Genomic DNA, 19035 nt, shown 5'->3' on the forward strand with positions numbered 1-19035 from the left:
ACAGACAACCCTCTCCTCCTACCACCCAACACCTCAACCTGTGATACATGCACTTATCTAGCCAAACTGGAGGTAAAGCTCTCTCCAACCAAGACTGAACTTGATAGTCAAGAGGAGAAGGTAAACACCTGCACCACACCACACTCATCACATAGCCCACTAAACCTACACCACCAAAATCCACACATAGAAACACAAAAACATTCACAGAGGCTCTCAATAATAATCTGCTCAAGCAACAGAGACCTCCAAAGCAGAAACTCAAGCAACCTCCACCCCCCAACACAACCTAAATGACACATAGCCCACAGAGTCAGTGTGCCAATAAACCACAGCCCATAAGGCAAACCAATGTACCCAACAAACTAGTCATAGGTGACTCTATAGTCAGGCACACTGATGTCCCACTCACCAGGCTAAACAAGGAGAAGGTTACTGTCAGCTGCCTGTTGGGTTCCAGGATCCGCCACATAATCGATGCACTCAGGTCACTCCACAACAAGTACAAATATGACTTTGTCATTGTCCATGTTGGTATGAATGACCTGAGATGTACCTCCCTGGACTACATGAAAAGAAACATGGAAGAGCTTTCTGATCTTGTAGCCCAGGCAGGTATGACCCTAGCCCTGAGTAGCATTCTGCCATCACCCAGAATGATACAGCAGTACAAGGACAAAATGATTGACTTCAACAATTGGCTAAGCTTCTGGTGTCATTCTAAGGGGGTCCAGTATCTGTCTGCCAGGGACAACATGGTCGACAGACCACGATGCTTTGCCAGAGATGGCCTGCACCTGTTGCCCCTGGGATTCTGGATACTGGCTAAGGCTCTTGCCACCCCTATAGTGCCTTTTTTAGACAAGATTCAAATGACAAATTCACCTCTGTAATAGGAACAGGCAAGCAGAAACTGAGGGTAATACTATTCAATGCTAGAAGTCTAAATCTCAAAATGCACTCATTCGAGGCACTCCTTAAAATGGAGAACATTGATATCTGTGCAGTGACTGAGACTTGGTTCAAGGCTCTAGAGAGCACCCCTGCATTACCAGGCTATAACCCATACCATACTTTTCTGCCATCTAACCTGGACCAGAACACCAAAGGCGGAGGTATGTCAATATTCATTTCCACACCTCCAGGCTAGTTGTGCAGCATAATGCATCCGAGGTTATCCAAGTACAACTAACTCTGGGCAAAACTGCAATCCAAATTGTAGCTTGCTACAGATTCCCCACTATGCCCCAGGATTTCCACTTCTCTTTTCTTGATATACTGGAAAATATTAGGGTTCAACCAAACACCTTAATAATGGGCGATTTAAACTACCCCACCATTAACTGGGAAAACGACTCATGTACCAACTCATTTGCTCAACGCTTTCTGGAATTCATAAATTCCAATGTCCTGGATCAACTTATCCACACTCCCACCAGGGGCAACAATATCCTAGACCTAGTCATTACCAACATGAGTTCCACTCCTGAAATCAACTCCTCGTTGGTCAGATCGGACCATAAGCTAATCACCCTAGTTATCTGCATCCTGCCCCCACCCACCATTAAGGAAACCATGGTAAAAAATTTCTCCAAAGCCAACTTCATGCTTCTTAAGACAGAAGTGGCAAACTTCATGACACCCATGCAGATGGACAATACAGTTACGACTGCTGAATCCTACACAAATGCACTCTATAAGCACTTACACGAGTACATGGATTGTGCTATCCCAAACAGAACCAAGACACTATCCTTCAAAAAAAGGAAGCCAATCTGGTGGTCCCCTGCCATAAACAAACTCTACAACAGAAGGAAGAAACTGTTGCAAAAGAGGGTAAAATCCCATGAGTGGAAGAGCTGCCTGGTCAGCCTCAGTAAGAAGCTGAGATCCCTTATAAGATCCTCCAATGCTAGCTGCGAAAACAAAATTGCCACTGATTCTAAGGGCAACCACAAAGCATTCTATAGCTATGTCAAGAATCTCAATGGCAACACCCACATCTGCTCTGAGTTGCAGCACAATGGCACGAAAATTACAGAACCAACTGATACTGACAACATCCTGGCAGATAGGTTCAGTGCTAACTTTACCCCCCCTTTCATCACGTAAAGGGCCCATATCTATGCAGGAAGAATGCAGAGTCCCTGTAATCACATCTATACAGGTAAAAGCTGCACTCCCTAAAACCAAAAACACAGCATCCATGGGACCGGACAACATCTCAGGCTGCGTTTTACATGAACTTCAAAATGAACTGGCTCCCCACCTAAGCACCATGTTCAGTAATAGTCTCACGTCAGGCTTTGTGCCCACTGAATGGCGCACAGCAACAGTTATCCCACTCCACAAAGGAGGAGCCACCACTGATCCTGGGAACTATCACCCTATTAGCCTGATGAGCCTGATCTGCAAGGCCATGGAACGTATTCATCATGGAACTCAAAAACAAAGGCATTGGTAACCTTCAAACTCTGGACCCCACCTAGTTTGGGTTTGTGAAAGGCAGATCATGCCTTCTGAACCTGATCGACTTCTTTGAGGCAGTCACCAAAGCCTTAGATGAGGGTAAGGTGGTTCACATAGCCTACCTTGACCTCGCCAAGGCTTTCGACACCATCCCCCATTCTGGAATTATAGCTAAACTCAATAAACTAGGTATAAATCCCTACATCACAAGATGGGTTGCCAACTGGCTCACTGACAGAAACCACACTGTAAAAGTTGCAGACTCCAAATCTGACATCAAACCAATGACAAGGGGAGTACCACAGGGTTCAGTCCTGGGATCCCTCCTGTTTGGTATCTACTTCGCTGAAGTACAGGCTAACACAGAAGGCCTCTGGCTAACGAATTTTGCAGATGACTGCAAACTAGGAGCTATAGACGAGTCCCCAAATGATGTGGACATCCTACAGAAGGACCTCACTAAGACAGATGCCTGGTGTCAGAGGCATGGCTTCAAGCTCAATGCCAAAAAGTGCATTGCCATCCCCTTTGGTAAAAACTCTGTACCCATGAACTACTACATAAACGGCAGTCTACTTAATGCTGAATGTGTGATAAGATACTTTGGGCCCAGGTGGACAGTAGTCTCTCCTTTGATAATCACATTGCCACAGTAGTCAGGAAATCCTTTTATGTGGCACACCTCATCACAAAAGGGTTCTCATCCAGGAAAAAAGAGGTCATTGTTCCCCTCTACTCGGCACTCATTAGACCCATTATAGAGTACAACACCCCTTTTGGAATGTACCTCACAAGACATCTGCAGCAGCTGGAAAGGCCACAGAAGTACCTCACAAAGACGATTACTGGCCTCAAACAGATGCCCTACACTGACCGTCTCAAAAAACTCCAGCTTTACTCTGTAGCATATTGCCTACTCCGAGGAGATCTCTACCTAACATATAAAGCTATGTTAAACCCAGAGCTGTTGGACATGCTACACCTTAAGAAATCCCAATCCCTCCAAGCTACATGCTCTAGGGACCTAAACCTTGTCACCACAATAAACAGGATATGCTGGAGGGATAGATTCCTGTCCCAGAGATTTTCTATACTCTGGAACAAGTTACCCATCTATGTCAAGCAAAGTTCCTCATTAGCACTCTTCAAGAAAAATCTTGATGAGTGGATGGGAAATAGGAAATACACCCCTGGGATCACTTCTGTGGCTCTGCTTGACAGGGGCATAGGAAATTAACTTTTTTGGGTGGCGTACGTCAGGTAACCTTGTTGGCTAGGCTTATTTAGGCCCTTGGGCCGATAGCCTAGTACCTACCTATGAACCTATGACTGTAAAGATCTCATACAAGTTGAATTGGCACTGATTTTTGTGCATCTTAGTATCTTAGTATCCAGAGTACTAGTATTTTCCAGAAGGCTCCATTATGCAGACTGAATAACAAATTATATAATACAGAGATGAGACATATTCTGTGAGAAAACTAGCAAGTTAACAGTCCTATTATGCTTTGCTGCCTGTGTCGTTATGCTGTCCTGTCTACAGCTGCCTATATAGGTGACAGGTCAGCATAACACAGTAAATCATTTGTCAAAGCCCCAGCCACCATAAGAGGAAGCTGAGGAGCATACAGATGTTAACACTTTTAAAAGTAAATGTTCAAATTTCAGATCTTACATTAAAACAGATAAATGAACCATTGTTATACAACGTGCAATTAAAAATAAAGAAGAAAGTAAAGACGTTAAGTAGATGTAGCTTCCATGACATAGTAAAACAAGTCCCTCTTAAACAATAAAGAAAAAAGTTTAAACAAACACATATTCCTTTAACTTCTTTTATCCATAATTAAGGACAAAGCCAAAAAGAAACAGAGACCAAAGCCCCTAAAAATCAGGGACATTTTTAACCATTGATAGTATTAATTTAGAAAGATAATACAACAAGAGCAGTTATGTCAATTTTCATTTTCTGAGGAGTGAGAAATCTGACTACAATGTCTGTCACAATTTAATAATGTAAATATACACTGTTATGTCACAATGCCACTCATATAAGAACAGAGTGAATTTCTGTGGCAAAACCAGAAAATCAGGAATAGCTGAGAGGTATACAAGGCACTTTTCTTGATTCCTTTCTCTGTTTCTCCTCCAAACATTAAAAAAAAAACATATTAACTAACTTGGAAATCCCTATATTATAAAGAATACATAGCATAACACAGTTTATCATGATCCTAACAGTTTGTGGCCATTATAGACCTCTCAAAATATAATTTGCTGATAAAAATACTATTACAATTATTACAATTAGTTATTTTCTCTGTGTGCTTTTAAACAAAGTTCTTAACATCGAACAAATTTATTTTTTTAATATTAAAGTATATTTATTCATAACCAATTGCAAATCTCGATAACAGATTGGTACAATCTTCACACATGGTTCACCTTAACCTTTCAATTAGTGGCCTGCCATTTCAATGTCTATTATTATAGTGAAGTACAAAATGTTATTTAATCTACAGCCAGGTACAGCCCAGAGCCATTTGTTACACTGTAGTTTTAACAACATTAGAGATTAGGATTGCCAGTAACACTACCTTCTTGAACTATAGCTATATAAAGCTATTCATTGAATGGATTCACACAAGCACCAACCTGATAGTTATCATGTTTTGTTTTTGTTTACAGGGAAAATCCGACTGGGAAAAATCCCTTTTCAGTGGAAAAGTTCCATACACGTTTAGAATATTAACAGTGAATATCAGTTATTATTCATTATTTATTTATTGACATTTGTTTACAGAACAAGCCTGACTGGGCACATGTGCTCTTTTTTAGTGGATGCCAGGGGAGATAAGCTCTAAGGTATCATATTTAATGCAATCAGTATATTTACAATAACAAATTTTATAATGCAGTTTCAGTGAATACATAGCATAATAGTCAATATAATAAGATTTGTACTGATATTCAAAAACATTAAATGTACAAGCCTTGTACTGAGACTTTACAGATAAAAGAGTGGGGTATAAAAAATAGGAATAATTCAAGAAATACAATAGAGTGAGGTATTAGAGGAGGTAAGCAAGTCTGAATATTAATATAGAAATAGTGATGGAACAGTAATTTGGCTGTGTTAATTAGAAGTAGGTATAGTACTTTATGAAGTACAATAAAGTGAGGTATTATAGTGGGATATGCAGGTTAAGTGATTTAATGCTTTAAAGGGAGGTGTAAAGAAAGGTTATGAAGGGTGTTAGACACCTATGTCCAAGATGAGGAGTGCGGACAAAGCCAGGAGGGAGAGAGGAAGTCTTTTAGTAATTGTTTGAAAAGATGAAAGTGTGGAATAATCATTTTTGAAATGTGTTTCTCTTTACTTTGACTGTAACTGAACACCCTGTGTAACACAGTCATATTTAATTGTACTCTTACCTCATTTAATTTTGATTTTATGTGAATAACTGTATATAACTGCGTATATATTCTTACCTCATTTAATTTTGATTTATGTGTGAATAACTGTGTTTAATCACTATGTAATGCGAAGCTTTTCTCCCCGGGCCTCCACTGAAAATGGGCTCCCTGAGCCCAGTGGACTTCCCCCGGTCATCAAACTGAAACAAACAAATAAATAAATAAATAATTGACCTGAATGATTTAGGAATTTTACTCCAAGTTCTAGCTACACTATTGGAATAGAGACTGACCCCAGCAGCCTTTTGTGTTTTGTAGATGGTAAGCAGTTGTTTATTATTTGACCAAGGGGGATGATTTGGAATATGGTATTGGAGAAAGGGTCTAATTGCTGGGCAGGAGGGTGAGTTAGGGATGATTTTCTGGGTTAAGGTGACCAGAGTACAAGATAGATGGTAAGGAAATTCGAGCCAGTTAAGTGTTTTTACTGCTAAACAGTTGTGGGTACAGTAAGGTTTGTTGCAAACTAATATGGCAACTTTGGCACTGTTCAAGTTTAGAACTAAGTAACACTTGTAGGTTGGTCATAATAGGGGACCCGTATAGGAGCGACAGTAAGTGGTAGAGTTACTTTGGCAGACTCTGTAAGGAATTTCTTTACTCTGTGTAGGATGCCTATTTTTTTGATGATTTTTCTTGATGATATCTTGTAGATATGTAAAATAGGTTAAGATTATTGTCAGTTGTCATGCCAAGTAGTTTTCTATATGGGGTAACTTTAATCATGGTATTATTTAAGGAAGAAATTTTAAAGTTTTTTTTTCCATGTCAATAGGATTTTGGAAAAAAGAGGAGTAATTCACTTTTTTTGGATTTAAATACCTAAAAATGCAGTGGCTTTGCCCCTGTACAAACTCTGACTAACCCCCACTCAAACATAATTCATAAATGAGAGCCTCATTACAAGAATAAAACTCTGACTCTCTAACTGTTTAAAATTCTGTATATCACCCACCTACTGGAAAGATTTAAAGTTAACACTACACCATGTATGATAACCACCTTAATATATGTGTTTTCCTTTTTCAGAGGAAATCTTTAACTATATTTTTCTCAGATACTTGCTTCCAACCTTTGCTGTGTGTCTATATGAGAAAAACATGTACCTGTGTGTACATATCATTAAACAAATCTCAGTTTTGTGATAACTCACTGTAATAATTTCACTGTATTTACACTTGTTTTTGTACATTTGGAGCTTTTCTCCCCAGGCCTCCGCTGAAAATGGACCTGTATCCAGTCGGACTTTCCCGGTTAACAAATGTAAAATAAATACATAAACTAAATAAATAACAGGTAATTATCTTGCATCCAACTTTCAATGGAGTTAAAGGCTTCTTGAGTAATTCTCTAATGATGTATTAGGTTGCTGGAAATGCATATTAAGGTAGAATCATCAGTGTATTACATGGGAGAAGCTTACTGAGAAGATTTATGTAAATTGTTAGTGAATGTGTTGAAGAGTAGGGGACCCAGAATGCAGTCCTGTGGCACACCAGTATTGACAAGAAGGAAGAGAAAAAAGTGAAGAGCCATTTAACGGACTGTTTTCTATCAGGTAAGTAGTTGTTAAATCATTGCAGTGTGGGTTGTGATACCCTGAGGGAAGACAGTTGGTAGAGGAGTTTTTGGTGAGAGACTAAATCAAAAGCTCTAGAGAGACCAATGGATACAGAGGAAACAAGTTTGCCTTCATCTCTGATTTTGTTAATAGTGTCTGTGAAAGTTATTAAGGCTGTGGTAGTGCTATAGGTGAGTCTAAAACCGTGCTGTGTAGGGGTCAGGAGCTTTTCCTGAAAAAATATGTTGAACAAGTTACTTGTGAATGCACTTCTCCAGAATTTTTGACAAAGGGGATAATATGGTGATACATCTGAAACTGGTTATATCAGAAGAGGTTCTTCTGTTATGAAGGAGGATGATGTAGGTTTTTTTTTTCATAGAAGAGAAACATATGATTCTTTGATAGATCTGTTAATTAGAAGAGACACAGGATAGGCTATGGAACTGGCAGGCAGATTGAGGTTTTCTGCAGGGAGATTATCTACTGAAGGAGAACAGGGTTTCAATTTTTAAGAAGTAGCAATTTGATGTGGGAGGTTGGGCTGGGTTTTAGGATTTGCTGTGTGAGGAAAAGGCATGTCAGGATTGTTGGAAGGAAAACTTTTAGTAATGGATTTAATGCTTTCTATAAAATGTGTGTTAAACTGAGCAACTGTTTTGAAGGGAGTGTTATTTGAGGAAGGATTAGGATCGGTGGATGTTCCAGGATGGAGTATATTATAAACAGAAGATCAGAAATCTGGAGGTTGAAAGATTGATTTAGTAAGGGTTTAATTATGTAGACGTTCTTGTCTGCAATAATCTTTTAGTATGTTTATGAAGATCTTTAAAGTGTTGCAGGTTTTGGGAAGACCTATATTTTAACTATTCTTTCCAAGTTCTATTTCTTTCATACCTTAGGTGCCTGCTTTGAGTGGATAACCAAGGAGTACGGTTATTCTTTATTCTTTTTGTTCTTGCTGGAGCCAGTCTATTGAAGGTTTTCAGAAAAATGTGAGTTAAAAGTTGCGTACAGCTTCAATGAGTGGTTTATTTTTCAGGATAGACCAGTTAAAGGAGCTTAGAATTCTATTAAATGTATCAAGGTTAAAATTAGCAAGGATACGGGAAATTGTAAGCAAGTGTTGTTTGAGCTGATGTGTACCAAGTCTGCTTGCATATACAGGGAGGAAATCACTGAGGGAATCAGAGAGGGTTCCACTGGAGGCATACTTAAAGGAATCAGACACTAATAACCAGTCAAGAAATGAGCCACTGTTTTTGGGATAGTTATAATATGTGGGAGAGGAAATGAGTTGAGTCAATCCAAATAGGTTTAGGTTATTTGATGGATATTTTGTGGAGATAATCTACCAATTAAAATTAACATCTCCTAGGATTATCTTTTCATTAGAAGCTGTATGTAAGATCCAGTTTAGGATGTTTTTTGGGGGTGTAGCATTAATACCTAGGGACATATAGATTGCTATAGGTAGTTGCTTATGATTATTTATTTTTAAGATGGGAAATGAGGTGTTCAGGGGTGTGAAAATTGGGAATTGGTTTATTGTAGGGTACAACTTCAAGATAGGGAATACCTCTCAACCCTTTACTGCAAGAAATCTGGACAAAGCCCAAAAATATGCCCACAATGGGGACATATTTTAAATATTGCTCCTATAAACTTAGAAGGATGCTAGAATGAAAGGATTTGTGTCAGCATGCAATTTCTGAAGGATATAAAGTCTGAAACTCAAATGTTTAGTGTTGCCACCCCTCCGTTTTTTTCCGGAGTGTCCGGAAATCAATAGGGCACTCCGGTTCTCGTTCTGGGAGTCTGGAAATAATAATAAGTCGTACGACGTTAGTGCGTCTGTACGACCAAAAAAAAAAAAAAAATGACATTGCCGTCTAGGACTCTCGGTTGATTGGCTGCTTGCTGCAGAACAGGCTCATGCAGCAAGCAGCCAATCAACACTTAGATTTGCGAGTCAAATCCCCGCAAAGCCCGCAAAAATTAGGGAATAAAAAGCGGTGCTCCAGCTATACTTTACCTTTTACTGTCTCTACTCTAAAAGGTCGGTACTTAAGGTCTGAAATTTCTTGCTGGTTCGGCTGTTTGCTAGTTCGGGACGTCTTTGGTGGATTGCCTGGTATGGCTGTGTCCTTGCGTGCTGGTTTCTTTTGATGTTGCTGCTTGGAGCCTGGAGGAAGGATTGCCCTAGCCGTGCTGGTTTCTTTTGCTGTTGCTGCCTGGAGCCTGGAGGAAGGATTGCCCTAGCCGTGCTGGTTTCTTTTGCTGTTGCTGCCTGGAGCCTGGAAGAAGGATTGCCCTAGCCGTGCTGGTTTCTTTTGCTGTTGCTGCTTGGAGCCTGGAGGAAGGATTGCCCTAGCTGTGCTGGTTTCTTTTGCTGTTGCTGCCTGGAGCCTGGAGGAAGGATTGCCCTAGCTGTGCTGCTTTCTTTTTCTGTTGCTGCCTGGAGCTTGGAGGAAGGATTGCCCTAGCCATGCTGGTTTCTTTTGCTGTTGCTGCCTGGAGCCTGGAAGAAGGATTGCCCTAGCCGTGCTGGTTTCTTTTGCTGTTGCTGCTTGGAGCCTGGAGGAAGGATTGCCCTAGCCATGCTGGTTTCTTTTGCTGTTGCTGCCTGGAACCTGGGGGAAGGATTGCCCTAGCCCTGCTGCTTGCCTTGCTTGCTGGAGTCTTGCCCTGGAGTAGTGCTGTGGACTGTCCGACTGGGTGGTGTTGTGTTCCCCTGCCTTCCTGCTGCTTGCTGGCCCTTTGTTAGCTGCCTGTTCTGCTCTGGCTGAGAGCTTGTTTGAGGAGCCCTGCTGCTGCTTTTTCTGGAGGTAAGTGGAATTTTTTTAATGGATGAATTCTTTGGAATTAAGGTAGATTTTCAAAGATTAGTGTGACAAGGGGAATGAAATACTGCCAGCACAGCTACTAGTGATTTTTTTAAATATTAAATTTATATTAATTCACTAGCTGTGCTGGCACTATCTCATTCATTGATGGTGACAAGATGTGTGTGTAACTGTATGTAGATGTTCAGCATGTTGTGGTGATTATTAACTAGAACAATTTCTAGTTTGTAATCACCACATCTACCTTATTCTTTATCTGTAGTTTCTAGGATACTGTCTGCAGAGATATATAGGAAGGGTTTGTTTGGCTGTTTTTAACTGCAGTTAGTGTAACTATTTTTCATGTGGGTGCACTTTGATTTATTATTTTTCATGTGGGTGCACTTTGATTTATTATTTTTCATGTGAGTGCACTTTGATTTATTATTTTTCATGTGGATGCACTTTGATTTATTTTTCATTTGGGTGCACTTTGATAGTGAATGTATACTGACGGAGTTATATAGGGTTCTTGCTATGATTATAGAGCTATCATTTCTCTAGTTTGTCATCACTGTTATGTTTACCTTGATCTGCATTTTCTATACCAAGGCTGTTTTTACTGCAATGTTTTTAGTCTTTCATCTGGTTTTGGACTTGGTTACAGTGAATATATAATGACTACATGATTTGTATAAGATGCTTGGACTGTAGAACTGTCTTTTCGAGTCTGTCATCACTGTGATGTTTACCTTGACCTGTGTTTCTTCCTAGGGTGTCTATGTCTAGGGTGTACAGTCTTCAAATTATAGTGAGGCTTAAATGTAGCTTTTTGTATAGCTTGTCATCACTGTTTACCTTTATCTGTGTTTTCTAGGGTATACCGTCTATACCAAGGCTTAGTTCGTTTGATGTTACAGTGAATATATAATGATTACATGATTTGTATTGGATGCTTGTGCTGAAGGGTGCTAGAGTAAAGGGGTGTGACTATTAACGGGGATGGGTGTGGCTTGATTGTGCATGGGGGCGGGGCTTGTTTGTCAGGAAAAGGCACAGTAGAATAGCGTTGCCACCCCTCCGTTTTTTTTCCGGAGCGTCCGGAAATCAATAGGGCACTCTGGTTCTCCGGTTCTCGTTCTGGGAGTCCGGAAATAATAATAAGTCGTACGACGTTAGTGCATCTGTACGACAAAAAAAAAAAAAAAAAAATGACATTGCCGTCTAGGACTCTCGGTTGATTGGCTGCTTGCTGCAGAGCAGGCTCATGCAGCAAGCAGCCAATCAATACTTAGATTTGCGAGTCAAATCCCCGCAAAGCCCGCGAAAATTAGGGAATAAAAAGCGGTGCTCCAGCTATACTTTACCTTTTACTGTCTCTACTCTAAAAGGTCGGTACTTAAGGTCTGAAATTTCTTGCTGGTTCGGCTGTTTGCTAGTTCGGGACGTCTTTGGTGGATTGCCTGGTATGGCTGTGTCCTTGTGTGCTGGTTTCTTTTGCTGTTGCTGCTTGCAGCCTGGAGGAAGGATTGCCCTAGCCGTGCTGGTTTCTTTTGCTGTTGCTGCCTGGAGCTTGGAGGAAGGATTGCCCTAGCCATGCTGGTTTCTTTTGCTGTTGCTGCCTGGAGCCTGGAGGAAGGATTGCCCTAGCCCTGCTGCTTGCCTTGCTTGCTGGAGTCTTGCCCTGGAGTAGTGCTGTGGACTGTCCGACTGGGTGGTGTTGTGTTCCCCTGCCTGCCTGCTGCTTGCTGGCCCTTTGTTAGCTGCCTGTTCTGCTCTGACTGAGAGCTTGTTTAAGGAGCCCTGCTGCTGCTTTTTCTGGAGGTAAGTGGAATTTTTTTAATGGATGAATTCTTTGGAATTAAGGTAGATTTTCAAAGATTAGTGTGACAAGGGGAATGAAATACTGCCAGCACAGCTACTAGTGAATTTTTTCAATATTAAATTTATATTAATTCACTAGCTGTGCTGGCACTATCTCATTCATTGATGGTGACAAGATGTGTGTGTAACTGTATGTAGATGTTCAACATGTTGTGGTGATTATTAACTAGAACAATTTCTAGTTTGTAATCACCACATCTACCTTATTCTTTATCTGTAGTTTCTAGGAAACTGTCTACAGAGATATATAGGAAGGGTTTGTTTGGCTGTTTTTAACTGCAGTTAGTGTAACTATTTTTCATGTGGGTGCACTTTGATTTAGTATTTTTCATGTGGGTGCACTTTGATTTATTATTTTTCATAGGTTCATAGGTTTATACTAGGCTATCTGCCCTAAGGCATTTATAAGCCTAGCCCAAATTTTTGTGGCTTACGCCACCCCTTATATGAAAAAATACTGTGCCCATTAGTTTGTTGTGCCTCTGTCCAGCAGTGACACAGAGATGATTCCCGGGGTAAACCTACGATCTCCCATCCACAGGTCAAGATTTCTCTTGAACAGAGCCAGCAAGGTGCTCTGCCTCACATGGACCGGGATTTTATTCCACAGCATAGGGAGTCTCTGAGTGATAAATCTATCCCTCCAGCACGTCCTATTTATATCCATGCTAAGGTTTAAGTCGCTTGCTCTAGTGGTTTTGGTGGATTTGGATTTGAGGTGGAGCATGTCCATTAATTCCGGGTTGGACATGGCCTTGTATGTCAGGCACATGTCACCTCTGAGCAGACGGTATGCGACTGAATAGAGCTGGAGTTTCTTCAATCTGGCAGCATATGACAGATTTTGGAGTCCCTTTATCCTTTTGGTGAGGAACTTTTGGGGTCTCTCCAATTGCTGCAGATGTCGGGTGAGATACATCCCGAATGGGGCATTGTACTCGATCATTGGTCTGATAAGTGAAGAGTACAGGGGAACAATGACCTCACTAGATCTGGATGTGAATCCCTTCATGATCAGGTGGGCAATGTAGAAGGGCTTTCTAACCACTAACCATGTGAGTGCACTTTGGTTTATTATTTTTCATGTGGGTGCACTTTGATTTATTTTTCATTTGGGTGCACTTTGATAGTGAATGTATACTGACGGAGTTATATAGGGTTCTTGCTATGATTGTAGAACTATCATTTCTCTAGTTTGTCATCACTGTTATGTTTACCTTGATCTGCATTTTCTATACCAAGGCTGTTTTTGCTGCAATGTTTTTAGTCTTTCATCTGGTTTTGGACTTGGTTACAGTGAATATATAATGACTACATGATTTGTATAAGATGCTTGGACTGTAGAACTGTCTTTTTGAGTCTGTCATCACTGTGATGTTTACCTTGACCTGTGTTTCTTCCTAGGGTGTCTATGTCTAGGGTGTACAGTCTTCAAATTATAGTGAGGCTTAAATGTAGCTTTTTGTATAGCTTGTCATCACTGTTTACCTTTATCTGTGTTTTCTTGGTATACCGTCTATACCAAGGCTTAGTTCGTTTGATGTTACAGTGAATATATAATGACTACATGATTTGTATTGGATGCTTGTGTTGAAGGGTGCTAGAGTAAAGGGGCGTGACTATTAAAGGGAATGGGTGTGGCTTGATTGTGCATGGGGGCGGGGCTTGTTTGTCAGGAAAAGGCACAGTAGAAAGGTGGCAACCCTACAAATGTTTGTAATTATTTAGAGTGACTTCAATCCACAGGGATTTGCCAGAAAACTTCAAATTTTATAAAGCAAAAATGTGCAGATGATGAGGGATATTCAACATTCAAACAGAATAAAACATGTAAACACTGTGGTAGTACACACATAGCAGATTATAAATATGTAACAGTCAATTCAATTACAGTTTAGGAAATAAAAGATAATAAAGCGTATAATCACAGTGGAGGCATGAACGCATTACAGTCCATTTCAGTAGATCACTGTCTATAAACAACAAGCTAGCCAGCCCCACGGTAAAAAAATTAAGAAATAAGGTATATACGTGTACGCATTCTGTTTGTATTTTATAGACGTCTACATGGCACGGCGGTTACGACTCTCTCCAAATTCATCTCCTATTGGTAAAGTCCTGCTCCCTGTTAACACCCCTCGCCGGTTTTGTGGTGGTATGTTCCGAAGAATGACCTACTGAGGAAACTACGAAACATGAGCGAGTCTTTCCTGTGTTTTGCTAGTAATGGCTGCACTTTCAACGATGGATGAGCAGCACTGCTCTAGCTCGGTGTACATCCCTGGTTTCATGTCTTATCGCCCTTTTCAACCTGAGCTACACGGTTTGGATAAAGATTTCCGGTTAACCCACTTTTCTGAACTTAAGGGATGAGGTTGCAAAGTCCCTCAGGAGGCACTGCTCAAACTCCTGGAGGGACTGCGACGGGAGCCAGGCAGCGACCTGCAACAGCAGGATGGCGATGTCTTCCTTCTTGGCAGCGGTTTGCCGGCTCCCAGACTTGGTGAGTAATGTATACGTTTGCTTGTTCAAATGTTCTTTTGCCGGAAAGAATAACTTGCCGCTGACAGCCAGGGAAATGTTTTGCGGTTACTACGGAGTCACCTGCTGTTGATGCTAAGGTAGGAGGTGTAACGTGGAATGGTGTGTGGAAATTTGATAGGTTTTATGCGAGGTAATAAATTTAAATGTTTGTTCCAAATAATAGTGGGTTATGTTTGCGCTCTTAGCTGAAACAGCAGCTGATGGAGCATTAAAGAGAAGGACCTAGGACGGACTTTGGACTTCAGAACGCCACAGTATAGTGTGACTGTTAAGCAAGTTTTTTTTTTTTTTTTTTTTTTTTTTATTGGGTTGTGTGATTAGTAGAGCTCGTTGCCAGAGCAGTGCTTCCGGGTCTCGTTGTAGCTAGTGGAATGATGAGAGTTGATATTCAGTGTTTAATTTTGTAATAGTTTTTCTCTTCTAGCAGTATCTATCACTGTTACTCTATTTTTCTTAAGTCTAGGGCTAGGATCTCGTGACTTGTGCTTAGAGTATTAGTGGGGAAAGTTGTGCAATATTTTTATAGACATGTGTTGCCCTTTAGACATTTTATGCCGAAATCAAAAAATGCTGGTTGTCTTTTAGATTTGTCTGCTTATTGTAGTTGTTGACCAGGGACAGCACAGCACTGACCTTTTCCAGAGCGACTTGATCAAAGTTATGTAGACCATTGGAACTGATAATATCCCTGGCTGTGTTCTACATGAACTACAAAGCGAACTGGCACCACATCTGTGTTCCCTGTTCAGTCAGAGCCTCACCTCACGCTTTGTCACTACCAAATGGTCAGAGCCTCACTTCACGCTTTGTCCCTACCAAATGGCGCACTGCTACAGTCCTCTCTCTCTCTACATAAATGGGGTGTGACAGACCCTGGGAATTATCGCCCATTAGCCTGATGAGTCTGATATGTAAACCTTTGGAGTGCATCATCATGGACCTGATTACTTCCAAACTCTAGACCCCATGCAATTTGGCTTTGTGAAAGGGAGATCATGCCTGCTCAGCTTGGTTGACTGAGTTGGTCACCAGGGCTGTGGATGAAGGTAAGGCGGTGCATACACCCTACTTCGATCTGGGGAATTATTGATAAACTCCCCAAACTACACCAACTCCTATATCACTAGGTGGGTTGCAAATTGCCTCACAGAACACAGTGTGAAAGTAGCGGACTCCAAGTCAGACTGCCAACCAGTCACGAGTGGAGTCCCACAGAGCTCGGTCCCGGGTCCTCTCCTGTTCGGCATCTACTTCTCAGAAGTCCAGGCCAAAGCAAAGGGACTCTGGCTGATCCAAGTTCACAGAAGACTGCAAGCTGGGAACCATTATTAACTCCCCAAGTGATGCAGACATCCTACAGAAAGGCTTCACTGAGACTAATAACTGGTGTCGAAACCATGGCCTTAAGCTTGATGCCAAAAAGTGTAGTCATCCCCTTTGGGAGAAACCTAGTTCCCATGAATTACCACATTAATGGGAGCCCACTGAACACAAGGTGTTATAAGAGATCTGGGAGCACAGGTTGACAGCCACCTCTCTTTTGACCACCACATTGCCACTGTGGTCAAAGTCCTATGTGGCACATCTCATTACCAAATGTTTTGCATCCAGGAAGAAAGAGGTCATCGTCTCTCTCTACTCTCCCTCAAACCAATTATCGAGTAAAATGCCCCATTTGGCATGTACCTCACTAGACACCTGCAACAGATGGAGAGGCCACAGAAGTACCTCACCAAGAGGATCATAGGCATTAAACACGTGTCCTACATGGACAGACTCAAGACTCCAGCTAACTACCAAAATTGCCCCCACTAACCACACACAACTCTATTACCATAGGTGAATACCTCAAATATGACATACATATTGGCGAAACCATCAAAAAAATCCACATCAAATTAGGTAGCCTGTATAGAGCCAAACCATTCCTAACACCCAATGCCAGGCTTGCCACTGCACGCATACATCTCTTAAGTACCATTCTCTCCAGTTCCAATAAACTGGAATCATGTTACCATAAAATTGCTAAATTTGCCACCAACCTCCTGCTTACATCCCATTGCTCATCACTTTCAGCATTAAACTGGCTAGAGCTACCCAACCTTCTGTCTCTCAATCATCTAGCCTTAACCCACAAAATAATCTACAATCCCAATAACTGCCCTGCCATATCCTCCTTAGTTTAACCATACTCCAACCATCAAGCTGTCTGATCCTCCAACAAACTCTTCCTTAAGGTATCCAACTCCCACAACCAACACAGTAACTCCCTGTATTCCCACAACATAGCCAAACTCTGGAACTCCCTCCCAGAACCCTAAGTAACATACCCTCACATGACCAATTCAAAACACTACTAAAACACCACCTTTGCAACCATTGGCTATTCTCCTGTCACTCCCCTGCTTAAACCGCCTATTCTCTCTTGTTAGCTACTCTCCAAACAGTCTCCTCAGGCTTCTTTTGTAATTTAGTTCTACTTCCTTTACCCCTTTTGCCATTAGCGCTCTCAAATTGTGATTTTAATGCTTTACTTCAACTTCTGGTTTATTCACTACAGAGCTGTTTCTGTTAGCAGGTTTTCAGTTACCACCATCCTGGTTGTTCGAGGTAGTTCTTCCCCTTGGATCTCCACCAGTAAACACACAATACTTGTAAAGTTTCTTCCTGATACGTAATGTTTTTTGATATTGTAAAAATGCATTCTATTTTTGTGGTTTGTTTTGGTATTGTAAAAATGCATTATATTTTGTGATGGTCTGTATACCTAAACTCTACTTGTATTGTAGTTTGTGGAGCTTTTCTCCATGGGCCTCTGCTGAAAATGGGCCTCAGCTGAAAATGGGCCTCTGGTCCAGTCGGACATTCCCAGTCAACAAAATGTAATAAAACAAAATAAATAGAAATATTCCCTGTCTCATCGCCTACTTAGAGGTGATGTCTGCTTGACGTACAAACCCATGTCTGACCCAGCTTTGTTAGAAATGCTACATGTAAAGAAATCCCAATTCCTCTGCACCATATGCTCCAGAGATCTCAACCGAACTACCACAAGCAACAGAAAATGCTGGAGGGGCAGGTTCCTCACCTAGAGACTGCCCATGCTCTGGAATAGACTTCCCATACATGTTACTTGGAGCACCTCGCTGACCCTCTTCAAGAGAAATCTTGAGTGAATGGGTAATAGTTCACCCGGGGATTACGCCAGTGGCTGTACTTGATAGAGGCACTGGGAACTGAAGTGTGGCAGCATGATGCCAGGGCACTTCTATGGGCTAGGCTTGTAAAGGCTCCAGGGCCATTAGCCTAGTACACACCTATGAGCCTTTAACAAAACTGCAGTGACTTTGCTACCCAAAGACTTGCCATGTTTTCTGTATGTTGACATTCTGGTAAGGGCCACCCCCCCCCCTTATCTAAAGGGTCGTTTCCTCTGAATACCAAATTCAGACCAGAATCTAAAATGTACCCAATGAAATAGGACCAGTGCAAATGTCCTCAGACCACATATCTTAACTCCTCTGAATGCTGCTAGTATTTGTTTGTCTTGTCCCAAAGCTTCCTGTTCACCTGTGTGTATATTTATTACCACTTGTTTACAAACAGATCCGTGCTCTTCAATGGAGGCCCAAGGAGAAAAGCTTTATGTAGACATCAATTTCATTGCGTCTTCATTTAGTCAGTTTATTCATGAACAACATTTCCATTATTCGAGCATCATTGATGATGATTATATTATTTACAAGCAGCTTTAAGAATAATTTATGTAGATTGTATATGAATATAATTTTTTTTTAAAAAGAATCCCAGAATCTAAAATTCTGACCCAAGGAAACTTGTCCTGATAACCTGCCAGTTGTTGCTGCCCACTTACCATGTCTTCAGCAACCCTACTCCTGGTTTAAATTTACTGTATGCACCTGTTCCATTCTCTCATGAATGCAGTTAACAATATTCGGTGCATAGGTTTGTAGACTGCTACTTGATTAGCTGCCCTAGTGGGCCATTTTAAGCCTAGCCAGTTACCCCATGTGAGAAGCAAACCCTGCCGTCTGTGTGCGAGAAACGCCTTAACTATTACTGGATTGTCTTTTGTCAACTTGGAAAAGTACAACTGGACACTACTTCTTTTTACAGCAGAGGCGTGGGGAGAAAAGCTCCACAGAACCAACAGTAATGAAATTTGATTAAGGATCATATGCGGCTTCTCAGCGCTTCTGTGGATCACTAGCGATATCTGCATTGCTTACTATATTTCCTTGCTTCACTTGAAAA

The 19035-nt window shown here is 41.2% G+C and overlaps 1 protein-coding gene across 1 annotated transcript in view; it reads left to right on the forward strand.

Moving 5' to 3' along the window:
- Positions 1-14376: 14376 nt before the first annotated feature.
- Positions 14377-19035, forward strand: part of LOC122816335 (selenide, water dikinase 1-like) — a gene marked incomplete in the record, with an annotated part of 527394 nt that continues 522735 nt past the window's right edge. Inside the window, 1 exon segment of the mRNA XM_044089063.1 lies at positions 14377-14719. Coding sequence (XP_043944998.1) covers positions 14443-14719 — 277 coding nt within the window.

This window comes from Protopterus annectens, chromosome 12.part0, assembly GCF_019279795.1.
Source record: "Protopterus annectens isolate FY-2018-M chromosome 12.part0, PAN1.0, whole genome shotgun sequence".
NCBI classification, from domain to species: domain Eukaryota; kingdom Metazoa; phylum Chordata; order Ceratodontiformes; family Protopteridae; genus Protopterus; species Protopterus annectens.